Source organism: Xenopus tropicalis, chromosome 5 (assembly GCF_000004195.4).
Source record: "Xenopus tropicalis strain Nigerian chromosome 5, UCB_Xtro_10.0, whole genome shotgun sequence".
NCBI lineage: Eukaryota > Metazoa > Chordata > Amphibia > Anura > Pipidae > Xenopus > Xenopus tropicalis.
Genome location: NC_030681.2, coordinates 115,333,474 through 115,353,826, shown reverse-complemented (window position 1 = coordinate 115,353,826; position 20,353 = coordinate 115,333,474). Strand labels below are relative to the sequence as shown.

Sequence of the window (20,353 nt, the reverse complement as noted above, 5' to 3'; positions counted from 1 at the left end):
TTGTTATGATTATATTGTATAAACTTATTCTGTCTCCTATATTGTGCCCAAGTGCCGATATAACCACTGTACTATGTACTTAGTATCAGCAACTGCAATGGCAGGTTCAACGACTGGTACACTGAGGCCAGACGATTGTAGGGAGCCCCCTTGGAGCTTGATTTACAACTTTTATTCTAATTCTTTATATAGCTATGTAATACAATCATCATAAAATATTGTTAGTTATTAACTGGGTGTATATATTGTTCCAAGAACAATATAGCAAATAAACCATTGTTTTGGCTGGTTAAATGGATGATTTCGCTTTTTTAAAACTTACTTGTAAAGCTTTAGCGAGAGCCATTCTAAAACTGGCAAAATGGTGCCACCTTGTGGCTAATTGTTACAAATACCTATTGCCTCAGTCCAAGGTGTGTGGATTATGCACTGCAGCAGGTGTTGCTTATCTTGCACATGATCTCATTATATCATTAATAATGCCCTGTGTAAATAGGAATTTGTTTCTCCACTGAAAATAGATAAGGGGAATTGTACCTCCTAAAAGATTATATAATTACAGAGTTGTGCAGCAGTGTGTGTGTTTGCTGTGTATCGTTTATATAAGAAGCTTACTTTCAGAAGGGCTGTACAGACACATAGAACATTTTAAATGGTAATAAACAGGTCAAATGTAATGTATAGACACACACATCACATGCCACACAGTGTGTGCACCGCAGGCTTAGCTGGGGCTGCCATACATATCTTACAGAGTGCAGCTGCATCACAAGAGGCCCAGGCCTGTCCCATCTTCGGTACCCAGGCCTGTCCCATCTTTGGTATCACCAGGTGCTCCCTTGCTGCTTAAAGTTCACCTGATAAACATAGGGTGTTGTTTCTATACATGATATCAGCTCCTCTTTTAGTTTCATGCTTATCCATTCAGAAGGACTTTTACAAAATGAACATTGATTTCTGCTGCTTCCAAGCCATCTAGATCCATTATTTTTGATTTGTCTATGAAATATAGATATCCTTTGTACTGACATCTGACAAACATCATATGGAAGTCATTTTATCTAGCAATAATGTGTTTGTCAAAAAAATTCAGCCCCTAATGGATTTCACTTCCTTATAGGCCATTTCTGCCCAGTTAATGTCATCAATAGGACTCTTAAAATCCATGAGCAGCTTATTTATTTATATCCTTCTCCTCCTTCGTCTTGTTTCATTCTGCCTGTCACTCTCTGTCCGTTTGCTTCTGATACTCGCTGCCAATAATAATAATTATTTTATTCCTGTAAATTACACAAAAAAAAACCATCTGTAACCCTTTGTGTTTGGGAAATCTCTACGTCTACATCTGCCCATTTGCTTTTCAGTTTTACGAGTTGTGATTCAGCCATTACATATCTGGGCCATTATTTATACTGGCAGCATCTAAAAATTATGACAAAGTCATTTTTCATCACATTTTAGTATTTGTCGCCAAATGGGCACATTCCTTTATATTGTATATACCAGAGAATACTTATCAGTATTGATGTTAAAGGCAAAGAGATTAATAGGAAACGAATTATTCAGCCAAGGGGTTCATGTTGGGCAGCTTGAGAATGAAGATCAATTCCACCTAAATGTTCTATCCCTATTAGGAGCCTCTAGCTGTATTTGTGAAATACCGCCCAGTGTTGTTAAACTGATAAAACTGAGCCAACATTTCTTCTCATGGACATTAACCTGCACAGGCATTCACCCGTCTGTCTCTGCAGCGAAGAGCCTTTTGGGCATTTCAAGCTCTGCTTTGTAAATAAATTGTGAGGACAACTGGTACCTGTATATTTGGAACAGGGTTGGTGCTAGAACTTGCAGGGGAATTAAGTGATACCCATAACATCTGTAGAATGTTCCACTGCCTAAAGCTGGCCATACACGCACCGATAAGATCAAAGAAAACTGCGTTTTGTACGATTTTTGGACCACATATGGGCTCCGGATTATCATCCCATTCATTTTCGTACCATGGCAATCGATTGTTAAGTCAATTGGCCATGTTAGAAGATTTTGGTTGGATAACTATAAAATCTGCGCATGTATAGTTTACCTGCCAATATCTTTAGGGGACCTACAATGGAAGTCACTTTCGTACGATTGGTATCTGCCAACTATTTCATGTTCAGAACATCCTCCAATTTGGCTTTATCCTACAATTTCAGTCTGTTAGTTTTAGATTGTTGCATTTGAACATACTCTCAATATCCGAACCTTTGGCGGAAGAAGACTAAAATCTGAATGTGTATGGCTCCCTTAAGATGTAGATAGAAAGCAGTAAATAATGGCATTTAATAACCATTGCTGCTAAAGGGGTTTTCACATTGTAACTGCAAATATACTTTACTCCTGATATGTCACTCCAGTAATGTAAATGATAATGCTCTTGGCTAAATAACATTGGGATTTGGATGTCGGCTGGTTATAGATTTGTCATGCTCCAGCAGGTACAAGCAAGGTGTACATGTTTGTAATGGCTCCGCTCTCTGCCTTTGCAGATCAATCCGTGTTACTGGATCATGTGAAAAGAGCGAAAGAGATCGAACTGATTGAAAGCGACTCATTTGTTCCGCAGGCGTTCCGATCAAGTCGCGACACAAAAGCTGTAAGTTTTATACACCCCCCGCCTCTCTTGGAACTGTCCATTCTAAAAAATAGTTCATGTGTGCATTTCACTTATTTAGTATGCTAGTGTAAATACATGTGTGTGCACTATTCACAAAATTCATGTAATTATATCAGATTTGTGTCTATTTTTATTTCAGAATAAAGGTTACGCTGAATTTTTTTCTTGGCCCTAACTTGCCAGCAGTGAGGGGGTTAAACGCCGGCTTCTTAACTCTGCAGAACCGATCTAACTCATATTCTCAGTAGCTCATCATCTATAAAGTCATTGACAAAGGGGTGGAGGGCTGAACGCAAGGCAAAATGAGTTTGTCAATTCTCTCAGACTGCCATGCATGTCTGGAGAGGAGCCGCTTTATGAGGAAAGGTTTTCCTACCCAACATACTTCACAGAGAATCATGTTCCGTGACAGCCCTGAAGGTCACACTGGAATTTATTTAGCAGGCAGCATGCAATGAGGTCTTTATTCACATCTCTGTGCCATGTAAAAGAGCCAGCAGCCAACTTAAACTGATTTATGGGGATAATTCATGCTCAGCCTGCTTGTATTTCAGGACATTTAATATGTTCTACATGGTGTATATTTAAGTACACACTTTAATATATTTGTGGTTTCTCAACCTTTATGACTCTATAGACGATTTGCTCCTATCAGTAATATTTGTTTTTTAATGTGATATTACATAGAGCCAACCATATTCAGCTTTTGGCATCCCTGCTGCTTCACAACTAGGGCTTATGTAATAGAAGGCGCTATGGGTGCAGTAACCCATAAAAACCAGGTAGCATTAGGTTACATAAGGGGGGCAAAATGTTGCCCTGTATGTGGCAGGGGCTTGCTCCAGGTGTAGTTCTTTGTTAGTGAAAAGGTTGCTCAGAGCTGAGGGAGCCCATGACTTAGACTTTTTCTTACAGTGGATGATAGGAAGCCCATACATACATTACTTCTGACTTCTGAATTTGTGATTACTTTTTTCTACAGACTCCAATAAAGTAGTGATCAGCCATGTAAAATGGTTTGTTATTACTTGGTTAAATGGTTTTTTAAACAATCTCCTGGCTCATGGGAGGCCATGTTCTACTCAACAAGCAAAGCATGAACAGCCAGAACTGTTTTCCAAATCCATAATTGGCAATTACAGTCTCCCCTTTATCTCCCTTTATGTTAAGTCTGTAGAAAGGAAGTTTGGGGATTTTCATTCCTACACCTCTATGGAAATATCCCTCTATATAATATATGTGCAGTGTGTGAGACAGCATGACATAAATAGACACAGTGATTGATTTCTATACAATCTGTGGGATATCTGTGGTTGCTTTGCTAGAAATAATTAATCTATGTTAAAACTGCTCCTTACCCCAGTTTACCTCACATTAATGTGTTTGGACGGCTTCCCTTGCAAGTCTCAGATCTCATACGACATATAATCCATACTAGGCAGCCCCTGCTTTAGATTAGTGTGCCATTCATGACACCCATTATGATCCATCTCAAGGCAGCATTCCCAGAGCCGCTGCAGAGTTTTAATGGGATGCACTCTCTCGATTGCTAAATGCCATGCAAGTATGATAAATCTCTTTCATTCCTCCCAACTAATACTCAGGCCTCTTTCAGCTGCACAGGTTTAAGGGAGTTAATGGAGAGGTGTTTGGTAAAATACATCCTCTCTCAGCTGAAAATTGCTTTATTGCCAAAGACATAGCATTCAGGTTATCCCATCCTAATGCCCAAGCTAGGCTTGAACTGCTTGGAATAATTTAAATAATATATGTTTTCATTATTTTTTCCAGTCCACAGAAAGCATCGAGACAAAACATGAATCTGCGATACTAGGGACAGGCACCATCGATTTGTTTGATGATACGAAAGAATCAGAGATTGGCATCATGCCTACTACTATCAAGTACCTGGATGATAACTGCCTGGCACACCCGAATGTAAGCTTGTTGTGTATAGTGGGATTAAAGCCCCTGCATGCGTAGTATGGGAAGGGTTAATTAGTCTTGATTTTTCAATTCTTATTTGATTTCTGTCCTATCTCTTTCCATTGAAAAGTGGCCCAAGCCACCCCCAGTCGAGCACTAAGTAGCACAGTCAACATTTCAGCGTGGTTTTAGGGGCCAGGGAGTAGAGAGCCAATTGTATTAGTCACATTAAGCTTGGAGTAGTGTTTATATGTTTCCCCCTGCTCCCCTGCCCAGTGTGACTGGACCTTCAGGACCCTCTACTACAAGTACCTCCTGGTGTGGCCACATTTCCAGTAATACTGATGTGTTCCTATTGGTTTACACAGGAGCAAATCAATATCCCTTTAATGTCTGTATGCAAACCCACTCACTAACAGAACCAGGGTTTATCATTTCAACTTATAATCGTATAAATATGATATATTGAACAGCAAGTCAACTGTATGACTGAATGTGACCTGACACTTCTTTTGGCAGTTATACATCGAGAAGGAAGAAGCAGAACTGAAGTGGTACAAGCAATTAACATCTCTCCGTCAAGAACGTCTAATGGGGAGCCCGGTAGCATAGCAGCCCTGGATATGGCTCAAGACTGACCTGTGTCATGTGTGTGTTGTTCTCTAATAAAGGATTTTATTACAAACCTCAGAATTGTTCTTGTATTTATTGTGGCTCTCCTTCCTGTGCACCTCATGGAGGAAGCAAAGTATGTTCCACAGGGGTGATGATGACAAAGTTCATATACAAATAGGTTGGGAACCCGTTGTGCCCCCTGTAGAAGAGTTCAGCAATATTTTAGAATGAAAAGTCTATGTGAATATATCAGTATGTAACCAGGCATCTCCTTCCAAAACACTACTTCAGATATCCATGCAGAGACACAGCGGCCATTCTCAATACAGTTCCAACATAACATATACGACAAGACATATATTACACTTTAATTCATTATAGCTATGCACATAAGCTTTTTGGGTGGAGTTCCCCTTAAAATGTAATTGTAGAAAAAATTTTATGGATTATGATGATGAAGAAGGTGAATTCCCTCCAGGGCCTTTAGAGTGCAGAGCAAAACACTGACAATAATTTCAGCCAGTATGAAAAAGCCTGAGCTATTCTTATGAGAAGCAAAAACTCCAGGATCCCCCTCAGCCAAACTGGAATGTCATAAATGCTTATTGCTGTCTTATTGCCTGACTGGTTGAGTAGAAAAGGTATGAATGCATTAGGAAGGAGGGCTGTTTTGGTGGAACACAAAAGGGAAATGAGGGCTGCAGAGGAGCTCTGTTTTAACTGGTGCAGGGCTGTTGGCTGTGGAAATGGCACAGGAGGCATGCACCATAATCTAAAAAGCAATGTTTACTTGGGTGTATCTGAATTGCATTATAGCAACAGAATGCGAAAAGTATGTCAGGGTATGTAGACTTTTCTGAAGTACTGTGGAAGCAACTAATCTGGTGAATGCAATGCTTATTGTATACACTGGTAAAGGTTGGCATCTTGTGTCCCCCCCACCGTGTAGTAGCCTGCCTGCCTATTGAGCCTTTGAGTGGGATAGGAGGCTATAACACAACCAGTGTTGTACAACTTCTGTGGTACCAAGGGCCGGATTTTTTCTGATCTACTGTATGTGGTGGAGGGCCGATAATGGAAGCAAGTGTTGGCAAACCCATTTTTTAAACCACACCCACTTAAAGCCATGCTTATGTTACCACACCCATCTTTAAGGCCAAACTGCAAGAGACTTGCAAAAAAAAAAATCCAACCAAAAAATCAGCTTCAAGAGACTTGACTGGCCAACATTAAATTGCAAATTAGCATCCAGCATTAAAGGAAAACTATCCCCCCAGAATGAATACTCAACCAACAGTTTATATTATATTAAGTGACCTATTAAAGAATTTTGCCAAACTGTAAATATTGCCCCTTTACATGCTTTCCCATCCTTTCCCATATGCACAAGTAACCCCTGCTTCTTATCATGCAGGAAGGCATATAAGACCTCTCTTCATGTTGGTCAATACGGCTGAATATGAGTATTGCTACTGTAATAATGCCATCTATTTGCCACTTTCGGCAAATTGCCACCCACCTTGGCGCGAGGAACTGTTAGGGAGGTTGGCTGGCTTCCATCACTGCCGTGTGTCTGCCATGGCTCCAAAGCTGTTGCGTGCATAAAAAAAGTGCAGCAAAAAAAATTGCACAGCATTTTTCTTGTATTTGAGAATTCTTCGGTGAAGCAAAACAGGACAGATTCGCTCACCACTATATGTGGCCCCTCAGCCCAAACCCAGCGACATGGTTAAGGAGCACGCCTTGGAGCAGCTTCTGTGCAGCCAGTTGTGGACTATCCTACAGGAATGCACAATGGTGGCCATGTTTCAGCACAGTCAGTGGGGGTGGAAGACTTGGTACATTTGTGGCTCTAGCTCCTAATACACTACATTCACATGAAGCATTTCCCTCTCCAGGTTGTGAGGAAAACCTTAGCCGATTCCCATCTAAGTTCTATGTTGCCTCTCTTTATGGGGCACACATTCCTAATAGTTAGCCCCCAACTGAAGGAAATGTTGCAGTGTGTCCAGAGCCTGCCCCTGCCCCAAGTCCACCTTTTGAGTGCCTGCATTGAGAATAGACTCTCAGTCACCAGGTAGTGGTAAACTACCCGAGACTGCCAAGCTTAGAGGTTCTGCAGGGCTAGGTGCTGGCAGGACTGGCACTGATGGCATCACTGACCCCTTCCTTGTTCAAACAGCACTTAGTAAAGCTGGGCGCTATGTTGTGTAGTAATACTGTATATTACTGTGTTCAGTGCCAGGCCTAGCCAGCCATCGCTGTCAGTGCACATGTGCTTGTTTCTTCCCACATACACGCATGCATCCTGACAGGGAAGGGGTGGGAAGTGCAATGTGCCGGGCCTAGTGCTCCACCAGCATTGTGCCATAGGCACGGGCCTCTTCTGTCTGTGTTTATAGGTGTAGCTAGTTCTGAACAGTGACCCAAAATAGCCCCTGGCATTTCCAGTACACAGAAGCCCAAACAGCCCCCCAGCAGCCCAATAAATAGTGACTGTGACATCTTACAGCGGCCCCTGGCATTTGCCAGAACCAACAGATTGCCAGTCTGAGCCTGTATATAGTCGTGTACTGTAGACTTAGAAGCTCTTGGATTCTATTTTTGCATACAAAGGGTAGGGTGTCTGGAAGAAACCTATACAGACTCTGGATACCCAGAGTTTATAAGAAGAGCTTGTATCTATGTTGCTACAAATCCTTTAGTAAGACCTTAGACCATCTTGTGTCCTTGGCACAGTTCTTTCAGTGTAAAACTTGGGTTTCCTACCCTAACAGTCACACATGGTACTTTATTGGCTTGCAAGAATCCGAGCTTTCTCCCAAACTGGAACTGCATCTTCTCCATGCTCCTACAGTTCGGCCACAAAAATTTTGTGACTTTCACTATCGTGACTATTACGATTTTTTCGCAAGCATTTTCTTGACATTTTCGATCATCAGAAATTATCGTATCCAATCCGAGTTTTACCCATTTCAGGTTTTGAACTCGTACTTTGATGAATCAGCCCCTATGTGTGATTAGTCGGCGACAGTGTTTTGTTTAACCATTTGCAACTAAGTGGTGCAGTATTCTGATCATAGTTATATAGGTAATTTGAGTGAAAACAAGAGCATAGTTCATTAAGTTCTAATAATCCTAGGCACATATTTATGAATACATATTTATTGATACACTCACATATAAAACAATATTTATTAAGCTAACTGATCACTATAGCCTTGGATATTATGTTTGTTATGCCTGTACAAGAAATCATCGAAGCCACTCACATCATCACCTGACAAGGCATTTCACAATCTCACTGCCCTCACCAATCAGAAATATTTTTGCTGCTTCAAATGGAACATAGTCTAAAGGGGGGGGGCCTCTGGTTCATTTATCTTTTCTGTGTGAAAAAAGATCTTCTACTATCTGCCTATAATCCCCTCTAATGTACTTGTACAGAGTAATCATGTCCCCTCGCAAGCACCTTTCTTCCAGAGAAAACAACCCCAACCTCGACAGTCTAACCTCATAGTTTAAACCTTCCACCCCCTTAACCAGTTTAGTTGCACGTCTCTGCACTCTCTCCAGCTCATTAATATCCCTCTTAAGGACTGGAGCCCAAAACTGCACTGCATACTCAAGGTGAGGCCTTACCAGAGACCTATAAAGAATGCCTGGAATACCCAATTGCATATTTAGTTAAGCTCTATTTCTGACACTGCATACCAGCACAATATTATTCTGCTTGAGATAAAGATTGGTTTACAGACATGCACAACCACGGAATTATCTATAAAAGCTTACATGAATGAAGGGGCATAGTGGGCTGTTGGCACATAGAAGAAATGCAGATTTCAGCAGGTACTCTGAGGCTCACAAAGAGCAATGAGTGCTATATCAGCGCCAGCTGATCCTAAAGACCAGGTGAACATCACCGCCACATCTTATTGGCTGTTTGCACACTTGGGGGTTTGTGACACCACAGAGACACGTTCAAATGGCTGTGAGAGAAAGCTATGTTCTACTTAAATGAAATAAATCGTTAATTCAATTACGCATGGTGGCTGTAGCTGCAACCCCAACACCAGTGATACAGTATATCAGCATCTTGCAAGAGATATTTTAGCAAATATATCACTTCATAAATATCACTGCTGCATAGTGCTGTGGGGCTATTTATACTGATAAAAGAACAAGTTACAGCAAGCCAAATGTACTGCAGCAAGGAACCCCATGTTGCTGCTGAGCAATTCAAGCTAGCGCCCAGTTTTCACTTACCACAAACTACAGTAGTATAGTAGGTCATTAGTTTGAGGGTCATTAGTTTGAATTTTATCCCCTACCATCCAGGATAAAATTCAAACTAATGACCCTCACATTTAAAGCAGTCCATAACTCTGCCCCATCTGAACTCATCTCTAGGTACCATCCAACCTGCTTGTTACGCCCCTCTACTGACCTGCTCCTCAACTCCTCTCTCATTCCCTCCTCACACGCTCGTATTCAAGACTTTGCAAGGACTGCCCCCTTCTCTGGAATTCGCTCCCACAAACTATCAGTCTTTATCCCAATCTCTCTGCCTTCAAGAGATCTCTAAAAACACATTTATTCAGAGAAGCTTACCCTAATCTAGTTTAGCAACACCCTGTGCCACACCTCTCACAACTCTGGTCATGCCCATTGCCACACCTTGTGTCTCAACCCTTTCTCCTTGTAGAGTGTAAGCTCTTTTGGGCAGGGCCCTCTTCACCTCTTGTATCGGTTATTGATTGCTTTATATGTTACTCTGTATGTCCAATGTACAGTGGTGTGAAAAACTATTTGCCCCCTTCCTGATTTCTTATTCTTTTGCATGTTTGTCACACTTAAATGTTTCTGCTCATCAAAAACCGTTAACTATTAGTCAAAGATAACATAATTGAACACAAAATGCAGTTTTTAAATGAAGGTTTACGTTATTAAGGAAGAAAAAAAACTCCAAATCTACATGGCCCTGTGTGAAAAAGTGATTGCCCCCCTTGTTAAAAAATAACTTAACTGTGGTTTATCAATTTCAATTTTCAATTTCAATATCAATTTCTGTAGTCACCCCCAGGCCTGATTACTGCCACACCTGTTTCAATCAAGAAATCACTTAAATAGGAGCTACCTGACACAGAGAAGTAGCCCAAAAGCACCTCAAAAGCTAGACATCATGCCAAGATCCAAAGAAATTGAGGAACAAATGAGAACAAAAGTCATTGAGATCTATCAGTCTGGTAAAGGTTATAAAGCCATTTCTAAAGCTTTGGGACTCCAGCGAACCACAAATGGCAAAAACATGGCAAAAACATGGAACAGTGGTGAACCTTCCCAGGAGTGGCCGGCCGACCAAAATTACCCCAAGAGCGCAGAGACAACTCATCCGAGAGGCCACAAAAGACCCCAGGACAACATCTAAAGAACTGCAGGCCTCACTTGCCTCAATTAAGGTCAGTGTTCACGACTCCACCATAAGAAAGAGACTGGGCAAAAACGGCCTGCATGGCAGATTTCCAAGGCGCAAACCACTTTTAAGCAAAAAGAACATTATGGCTCGTCTCAATTTTGCTAAAAAACATCTCAATGATTGCCAAGACTTTTGAGAAAATACCTTGTGGACCGACGAGACAAAAGTTGAACTTTTTGGAAGGTGCGTGTCCCGTTACATCTGGAGTAAAAGTAACACAGCATTTCAGAAAAAGAACATCATACCAACAGCAAAATATGGTGGTGGTAGTGTGGTCTGGGGTTGTTTTGCTGCTTCAGGACCTGGAAGGCTTGCTGTGATAGATGGAACCATGAATTCTACTGTCTACCAAAAAATCCCGAAGGAGAATGTCCGGCCATCTGTTCGTCAACTCAAGCTGAAGCGATCTTGGGTGCTGCAGCAGGACAATGACCCAAAACACACCAGCAAATCCACCTCTGAATGGCTGAAGAAAAACAAAATGAAGACTTTGGAGTGGCCTAGTCAAAGTCCTGTCCTGAATCCTATTGAGATGTTGTGGCATGACCTTAAAAAGGCGGTTCATGCTAGAAAACCCTCAAATAAAGCTGAATTACAACAATTCTGCAAAGATGAGTGGGCCAAAATTCCTCCAGAGCGCTGTAAAAGACTTGTTGCAAGTTATCGCAAACGCTTGATTGCAGTTATTGCTGCTAAGGGTGGCCCAACCAGTTATTAGGTTCAGGGGGCAATTACTTTTTCACACAGGGCCATGTAGGTTTGGATTTTTTTTCTCCCTAAATAATAAAAACCCTCATTTAAAAACTGCATTTTGTGTTTACTTGTGTTATCTTTGACTAATAGTTAAATGTGTTTGATGATCAGAAACATTTTGTGTGACAAACATGCAAAAGAATAAGAAATCAGGAAGGGGGCAAATAGTTTTTCACACCACTGTATGTAACCCACTTATTGTACAGCACTGCGGAATAGGTTGGCGCTTTATAAATAAATGTTAATGTAATGTAATATATAACATAGGTTGCATTATGGAGAAATATTAGCATTAATGATATTACATAAAACATGCATTTTAGATCATTTGTGATTACCACTAAATTGTAATTCAAGGTGGTTTAAACTTTAGTTAAATCATATACTAAATCTGCCATAACTGGTAATTAACCCCAATCCAAATCCTTCTGTTTTTTCTTTATGATCATCCTCCTCTTTTTATCGTACAGTCACAGTTTGGTTTTCTGATTTAAAGGGACAGTGTACACATAAAAATATCTTTGCTAAAAAATGGATACAATTATAATTTTGCCATTATAAAGCACTTATGTCATTGCCGGACTATTTTTGCTAATATAAGCCTCCCCTGCCCATTCCCCTTATTAACAGGGCAATTTGTTCAGAGCTTCCAATCAACCGTCTTTCTATCTACATAAACCAACTCCTTCCCTCTCTAAGCCCCAGCTGTGGAGCAGCTCATTATCGGGGGACACTGCATTCATTATTAGCTCCTCCATTAGCCAAGAGTGACAGGAAGGGCTAAATTGAAACTGGCTTCATTCTTCAGTGCCAAAAAGAACAAAAACATACATATTTCTAAATAAAACTGTAGTCAAAAAGTAAAAATACCATAACAGCACCACTAGATGTCACAAAATGTACATGTTAAAATGTAGTGGACATGGGTTCTGCTCCCCCTTGTTGCACCCCTAATTAGAACATTATTTGTAGGTGAATGTAGGGCATTTTATCTTTTTTTTTTTTTTTTTTACTGGCAATATTTATTCTGATCACACTTTTTTAATCCTTTCACATTCCAGTTACGCTCTGTGCCATGTGTTTTTGTGTATTTTCACTTCTGGAACAAGATTTAGAGATCTAAATACCAAAAAATGTTTCATGATATAGGGATTCATACCAGAAAAATATTTTATTTTATGGACAAAAACTCAACTGATTCAGAAAACTTCATGTCTCCCGAACGTGCCAGTATCAAATGTGTATAGGTCCATGAAGATTCCTGGCTTCCATATACAGGGCCGGATTTCTGTTCTGGGCGCCCCGAGGCTGCCCCTGTACGTTCCCCCCCCTCCACCCGTGCGCATGCGCAAACGCGCCCCCCCCCCCGTGCGCATGCTAAACGCGCCCCCCCAGTGTGCATGCGCAAACGCGCGATAACCCCCCGCGAGTGCGCATGCGCTAAACTTAAACTCCCATACGGAGCAGTGGGGAGAGGTCCCAACTGCTCCGTATGGGAGCCAAATTTAAAAATTTTCTTGCGGCAGGGCGGCATGCCGCCCCTAAACTTCTGCCGCCCTAGGCCCGGGCCTTTGTGGCCTCTCCACAAATCCGGGCCTGTCCATATATATATTTTTGAAAAATACACATTCTGCCAAACCCAAAATGGGTAACCATGTGTTTCTACTCCTAAGTTGCAAATAGTAATCCTTTTCTGAGCTTAGCAGTTCCATAAAAAATTATGAAAATTCTAAAAAATCACCTTAGATCTTCCACTTTCAAGCATCTTATCTCCCATATAACATTAGGTACAAAAACATTTTATGAAAGCCAAGGCCCCACTGAACAGTTTGATGCCCACTGTAGATAGGATCACCGAAGTATCTGGCATTTAGAGACCCCAAAAGAAGGTTAGTGCATACAAATTGCCCCAGAGATCTCTTCAGCTACTGGAAATGTAACACTTTTACTGTATTTTTTGTGGGGGTAAAAATACAAACTTTTTTTATATAATTAAATAATATAATGATCCATCCATGATTCATCCACTCCACTAACTTTGCCTGCACCCGAGTGAATTCAATTCATTAGTGCCTAGGACAACTCCTGTTGAATTCTACACCTTGACAGCTTTCAGATGGCGCATTTTTGCATTTGTCATAGTTTTGATGCATAATAAATGGCACTTTCTGTACACATAAAAAATTGAGTTTAAGCACAAACAAAAAAAAACGAATTGTGGAAAAAAATTTGTAATGTTAGTAAATTACCCCCTAAGTCTGTTTTTAGTTTGTTTGGCAGTTGTAAAAATGAATATTGTTACAAATAAACAGAATCCAAATTGCAGGTTGTGCCAGTAAAGGGACAGTTACATTCTCTCTGCAATAAATAATCAATTTGTGTAGAGCTGCAATACAGTGTCATTGTGTAGAACTGCAATACAGTGTCATTGTGTAGAGCTGCAATACAGTGTCATTGTGTAGAGCTGCAATACAGTGTCATCGTGTAGAACTGCAATACAGTGTCATTGTGTAGAGCTGCAATACAGTGTCATTGTGTAGAGCTGCAATACAGTGTCATCGTGTAGAACTGCAATACAGTGTCATTGTGTAGAACTGCAATACAGTGTCATTGTGTAGAACTGCAATACAGTGTCATTGTGTAGAGCTGCAATACAGTGTCATTGTGTAAAACTGCAATACAGTGTCATTGTGTAGAGCTGCAATACAGTGTCATTGTGTAAAACTGCCAGCAGGTGTCAGTATAGGTCTGTTCCTAGTGTAGCAGCAAACAGGAGAAGGGGCTGCAGAGAAGGTAAATGTTATAGGGAAGGAAGAGGGGGATGTTAGGGCTAGCCTAACTTACAGGTGGTTGGAGCCTTATGAAACTTAAAGCAAAGCTACTAATGCACCTGAATAAGCAGAGATTTGTCAGCCTTGCATGCCTGTGACATGTCCTGCTAAGTGACAGCTGAAAGGCATGGCTTATTAGCTCCATGCATAAAGGATTTATTATCATAGCTCATAAATTGTCTGGCCTGTCATGTGATTTCTAAAGGTTCTATTATTTATTAAAAATGTGGGGGTTTTTTTGCTTTTTTTTTTTTAAATACTGTATATATTTCCTCCTACAAAAAGTATAGATGTTTGTGCTGCGCTTACATCTCTCAGTGGCGTAATGTCCTAGCAGTGTCTAAAAGCAAGAAACTCCCAGAATGAACTGAAATAAATAGCAGCAGTTTGAGGGAAAATACAAAATGATAATTGGATCACTTCCGTGTGCCTCTCAGACAAGGAGCTTACATCAGAACAATACATGCAGGATTCATTCAAGCCATGGAGAGAACAAAATCATTAACGAATATATTTAAGTCCTTTAATGATAAATAATCAGCAAGTGTCAAACGGCTACTCACAAAACCCAATGGTAAAAACATCAATAAAATCTCTGAAGTTAAAAGTCCAAAAAAAGACATGAACTCTCCCTTCTACATGTTTCCTGGAGCGCTGCCTCCACCTTGTCAGGGAAAATGTCCTTTTACATGTTATGTTGTATATTCCAGCGTTTTTCAACCGCTGTTCCGAGATGTTGCCTGGTGTGCCGTAGGCAGGGCCGCAATTTTTACTTTAAAAAAAAAATCCGGGCCCTGTCATTGGTTGCGCCCCCTGTGTACGGGTGACGTCAGTACGCACGGGGCGCAACGTTATAAAAGGGCCTGTGTGCGGTCGCGTGTAGGCAGAAGTGCAGAGGCGGCGCGCGTGAGGGGAAGATGCTGCTGAAGCCGCCGAAGAGTAAAATGCTGCTGGGCACCAATGTATTAGGGGGGGCCACGGGGCACACTGACTTATGGGGGCACTGCTGCTGGGCACCAATGTACTAGGGGGGCTGGCTCTTGGCACCAATGTACTGGGGGGCACTGCTGCTGGGCACCAATGTACTAGGGGGGCACTGCTCTTGGCACCAATGTACTAGGGGGGCACTGCTGCTGGGCACCAATGTACTAGGGGGGCACTGCTCTTGGCACCAATGTACTAGGGGGGCACTGCTGCTGGGCACCAATGTACTAGGGGGGCACTGCTCTTGGCACCAATGTACTAGGGGGGCACTGCTGCTGGGCACCAGTGTACTAGGGGGGCACTGCTCTTGGCACCAATGTACTAGGGGGGCACTGCTGCTGGGCACCAATGTACTAGGGGGGCACTGCTCTTGGCACCAATGTACTAGGGGGGCACTGCTCTTGGAATCAATGTACTAGGGGGGCACTGCTGCTGGGCACCAGTGTACTGGGGGGCACTGCTGCTGGGCACAGAGTTAAATTTTTTAACATTTTCTAATGGTGGTGTGCCTCGTGATTTTTTTCATGAAACAAGTGTGCCTTTGCCCAAAAAAGGTTGAAAAACACTGGTATATTCCATGCTTTCATTTTAATGTTTAATGCACTTTTTCATATAAATGATTGCCCTGTTATAGGCTGCTGTTAAGATTAGATGCCATGGGATAAAAATGGATAAATAACTACTGCGCTTGAGGTGCAGCAACCCAGTGGCAGGTCAGTTGCTATGTTCCGAGTCATAACAACCAACCTGGTGATACAGGAAGCTTAGATACAGCATGTGACTAGCGCATGTGCCAATAGGCAAGTGTAGGGTGGTGGGAACAGGTCTGTTGCCTAGGAAATGGACTAAAACACCTCTGTGAGTGGTCTATAGGGTGTCTGTAACACTAAACCATCTATACATTTCAGGGTGTATTTATTAACATTGGAGACAAACAGCACTGGTGATGTTGCCCATAGCAACCAGATTTTCTCATTTCAAGGTGATTCAAATCTAATTGCTGATTTTTGTCTCCAATATTAATAACTACATCCCCTACTGTATAGTCAGTTAACTCTACAGGTGCTGATCCTCTAACTCAGAGAAAGCTGTTGAGCCAAAGCTTGTTATTGGCAGAATACACTGCATCAGGTCCCCCTTTACAGGGCAGGTGCACAGAACTGTATGGTAAGAGCAGATTGCAAAATTCCATATACAGAGATCAACTAGAGATTTCCCTACATTTTTTTGAATGATAAAAGCATAATGAAAGGAAATTAATTTCCAAGCAACCTTCCAATGGATATATTTAGATGAATATATAATGGGAAGTTACATCTTCTTTAATTATGCAATAAATAAATAATTGAGGCCTTTCTCCTTTAATGAAAAAAACAAAAAACAAAAATATTCTAGTTAGCTAGCCAGGCAATCATATGTCACACTTCAGGCTACAAGAAAGCGGGGAGCACCACAGCACTCATAACCTTTGTCCACCTGACGCCGCATTTCATTTAAAACAAAAGGAAATTCATAGACTTCTACCTTACATTCCCAAGAACCCATGTAAAGCACAGCAATGTCTTCTAGGGATGCACCCAATCCACGTTTTTGGGGGATTTGGCTGAATCATATGTGCATATATAAATTTGGGTAAGGAAGGGAGAAAAAACATCTGCACACATAGCGTGCACATTCAGTTTTGCAATTACCATAATTATGTGACCTGAAGTCATTTGATTATAAGGCTTTAGATTCAGTTTGACCAGGAAGTTGGATGTGGCTGAATCCCAAACCAAATCCAGGATCCAACACATCCCCAATGCCTTCACAAACATCTCTGCCTTTACTTGTAAACAGATGAAGGGGCACAATTTTTAGTTTTTTTTTAGAATATGTTGGCACTTTATTAATACTTGTTAGTAATAATAACTTCCTCTAAAGTTAATTTCAAGATGAACAGCTTCTTAATGTTCCAACTACAGAGTGGGTGAGAAGAGAAATCCCTAGGCAAGTGTGCTCAGTCCCCAGTATACCCTATTTTAAGAACCTGCTCTATTACTAAGTATCTTCAAGTAAAAATAAAATTGACCCAAACTATATTGGGAACAAGACCAAGCCTGACCTCAGCCTGTCTCGTTTTCAGAAGAAGCAAAGAGAAAAGAGCAAATGAGTCAGCCAGAGGATTAGTGCCAGCATGGGAGAATCATGATAGAGGACTCTCTTTACCAACCTGCTCACTTGAGGTTCCTAGTCTATTTATGAGCAGATCTAATCCCGCCTGGCAATGAATTCACCTCTATGAAAATAAGCCTGGTTCTGACATCTTAGATAGCTTGGTTCTGACATCTTAGATCCTTCGGGTTGTTTTGTGTTCCGGATTCTGCCAGCTTACAAGACAGATATGTTAAAATCCAAGTGCTATTTATGCTTCACCATGTGCATTCTCAGCACTTACTATTTTTAAATGGCTTTTCCCATCCAGGCATATTTAAATTAGACCTGTTCTGTTTTTGCATCCGTAGCCTATGCTAGATGCCAGCATGAAACATTTGTGATCTATAAAATATAGAAAGGTCTTCAGGAATGAGTGAATGAGCCATGTCTTTGTTTTACTAATGAGAATTGTCACAGTTCACACTTTGGTTATAGTTACATAGTTACACTGGGTTGAAAAAAGACATTTAAAGAGTCAATCAAGTTCAACCCTTCCAAGTAAACCCAGCACACACAAACCTATACTGACCTATCTATACACTCACATATATTAACCATATATATCATCAATACTAACTGTAGATTTTAGTATCACAATAGCCTTGGATACTATGCTTGTCAAGAAACCATCCAAGCCCCTCTTAAAGGGGAACTAACGTTAAAATCAATTTGTCTATATGGATAGATATGCTGATAATAATAATAATATTCTCAAATGTATTGTTTTAACAAAAATGCTTACTTTTTTAAATAAAAGAAAAAGTAATAGTATTTCTCTGAGGGCCAGGTCAAGTAATTGCTGAGTGGGAGTGGCAACACCTTGCTGTGATGTCACAAAAACAATAGTAATGTCCCGCCCTTACCTACGCTGAATGCAAAGCATCCTTCTAACAGCTGCATGCCCTCTTTCAAACTAATGCCAGTTAGGTGAGAAGCAACTTACAGTGGGACCACTATAAATACTGAAATATTTTAAAAACGGTGTAAAATGTGTAATGCATTATATTTAGGAACTTTAATAACTTAATTTAATAATAAATTTTAAGAATGATTAATTTTGCGATAGTTCCCCTTTAAAGGAATTAACACATGCCTCTGCTTCCTTTTATATCTCAATATGTAGAAATCACCAGGACACCCAAACCCCTGCCAATAGCTCTTTACACTCATTACACCCTCCCACTAGTCTAAACTAAGCTAATTAAACAAAGCTAATTAAAGGCACACCAGATCTTCTGCAAGTGGGGAAACCCTTGCATGGTTAGGCTAGCCGAAAAATGCTTGCCGAAAATACGTGCCATACCTGCGTTCCCTATACGTTCCCACCTGTGCCTGTGCCCGTGCCCGAATGAATGGCATATGCTCAGATGCAGGCACATGTAGAGTTTTTCAGCATGCCTAAATTATACGCTATATGCATGGTGTGGCATTAGCCTTGTAAGTGCACTGCAATACTTCAGGGGCACAGCCCTTTAACAAGCATATGAAGCAGCACAAGTGCAATGTAATAGTAAGACATACAATTAGCATAATAAATTGGTTTCACAAAATGCACTTACATCGAGCAGCCCTTTAGCAATTGCGCCACGTCAAATCTCCCTTGTCGCCCGACTAATCTCCCAGAAATGCCATCCCACCGGCTAGAATGTAAATCGCCAGTGGGATGGCATACGCGGTGGTGCGCGAAAGTTAGCCGAAGTTTCCTCTCATACGCCACGTATGCCATCCCACCGGCGATTTACATTCTAGCCAGTGGGATGGCATTGTGGGGAGATTAGTCACCCGCAACAAATTTTCCAACCAATCTCCCCGTGTGTCACAGCCCTTATATGTTAAAGTGTAAAACTTTTTATAATATAATTGCGCTATAAGGGGCTCAAGCCACAGAATACTTATTAAACACACATTTAAATGTAATCTCAATTGCCATTAATAAAAGGACTGCTTTACCCTTATGTTTAAGGGGAAGTTAATTACTTTTCTCTGATATAGTGTAGATCATATTTCAAATCTGTAAAATGAAAAAGGAAGAATTAGAACTTTAAAGCACCTTCCCATTATAAAATCCAATTTAAACCCATATGGGGATTTTGTTTGCAAACAAAATATTTAACCTAAAACCTTTAACCCTTTTACTGCCAACGACATATGGCGTACATCGTTGCAGAAGCGGCATGTGCCTACTCTGGATTCCCCCCAAAAATCTGTTCTTTCCAGAAATGTGTAATTTTCTGGGATAAACCTTCTGTTGTTCAGTGGAACTTTTGGCCTTAAATTTCTAAAGTATGCAGCTTTCTGAAGCAGTGCTTTAGAAATTTGGTAGTGTACTGCTGGGAGTTTTTGACCTATACAAGTGACAAATCGCCATAAAACTATATATATTTGGTATTGGCACATTTAGGAGACATGGGACTTTCCAAATCAGTTGTATTTTGTGCATAAAATAATTTTTGTTTCTGGTATGTGTGTTTATATTATGGAATGGAAAATATGATTTTTAATTTTTTTTTAGACATTTAGAAGCCTAGATCTTGTTACAGAATTGGAATTACACTAAAATTCTACCATATTTTAAAAGGTTGTCGTGAAAAAAACGATATATTGTTTTCCTGGGTAAACAAAGTCCCCCTGAGGAAAGGCCCCCAAAGTGAAACAGTACAAGATGTTCAAAAACTGTCTGGCAATACAAGTTCTGCTTTGACCAAAATGGCTGGCAGTGAAAGGGTTAAGTGTCACATCCCAAAACAGAGGACTAAGGTTCACTCTCTTTCCCTCATGACTTTTACTACTGATAAAATGATTTGTGTTATTTTAGTTGTAACTTCAGTTCTCTTATCTGCATATATATTTTTCATTATTATTATTATTGAAACTATTGATAATGTTGTAAATGGATTCAGACACCTGCTCCTTTGC

General features: G+C 40.7%; 1 protein-coding gene and 1 pseudogene across 2 annotated transcripts in view; both read left to right on the top strand.

The window, feature by feature from the left end:
- Positions 1-5,272, top strand: part of rsrc1 (arginine/serine-rich coiled-coil 1) — a 143,484-nt gene extending 138,212 nt beyond the window's left edge. The window contains exons 8-10 of one of the 2 annotated variants that reach the window (XM_012962980.3): positions 2,529-2,635; positions 4,448-4,594; positions 5,102-5,272. In XM_012962980.3, coding sequence (XP_012818434.1) covers positions 2,529-2,635; positions 4,448-4,594; positions 5,102-5,194 — 347 coding nt within the window. In that variant the 3' untranslated portion in view covers positions 5,195-5,272. The remainder of the gene's footprint in view (positions 1-2,528; positions 2,636-4,447; positions 4,595-5,101) is intronic. The other variant, NM_001016318.3, reaches the window with a different exon arrangement.
- A 685-nt stretch (positions 5,273-5,957) lies between these two features.
- LOC105947303 lies at positions 5,958-7,448 on the top strand (annotated as a pseudogene).
- The last annotated feature ends 12,905 nt before the right edge of the window (positions 7,449-20,353 follow it).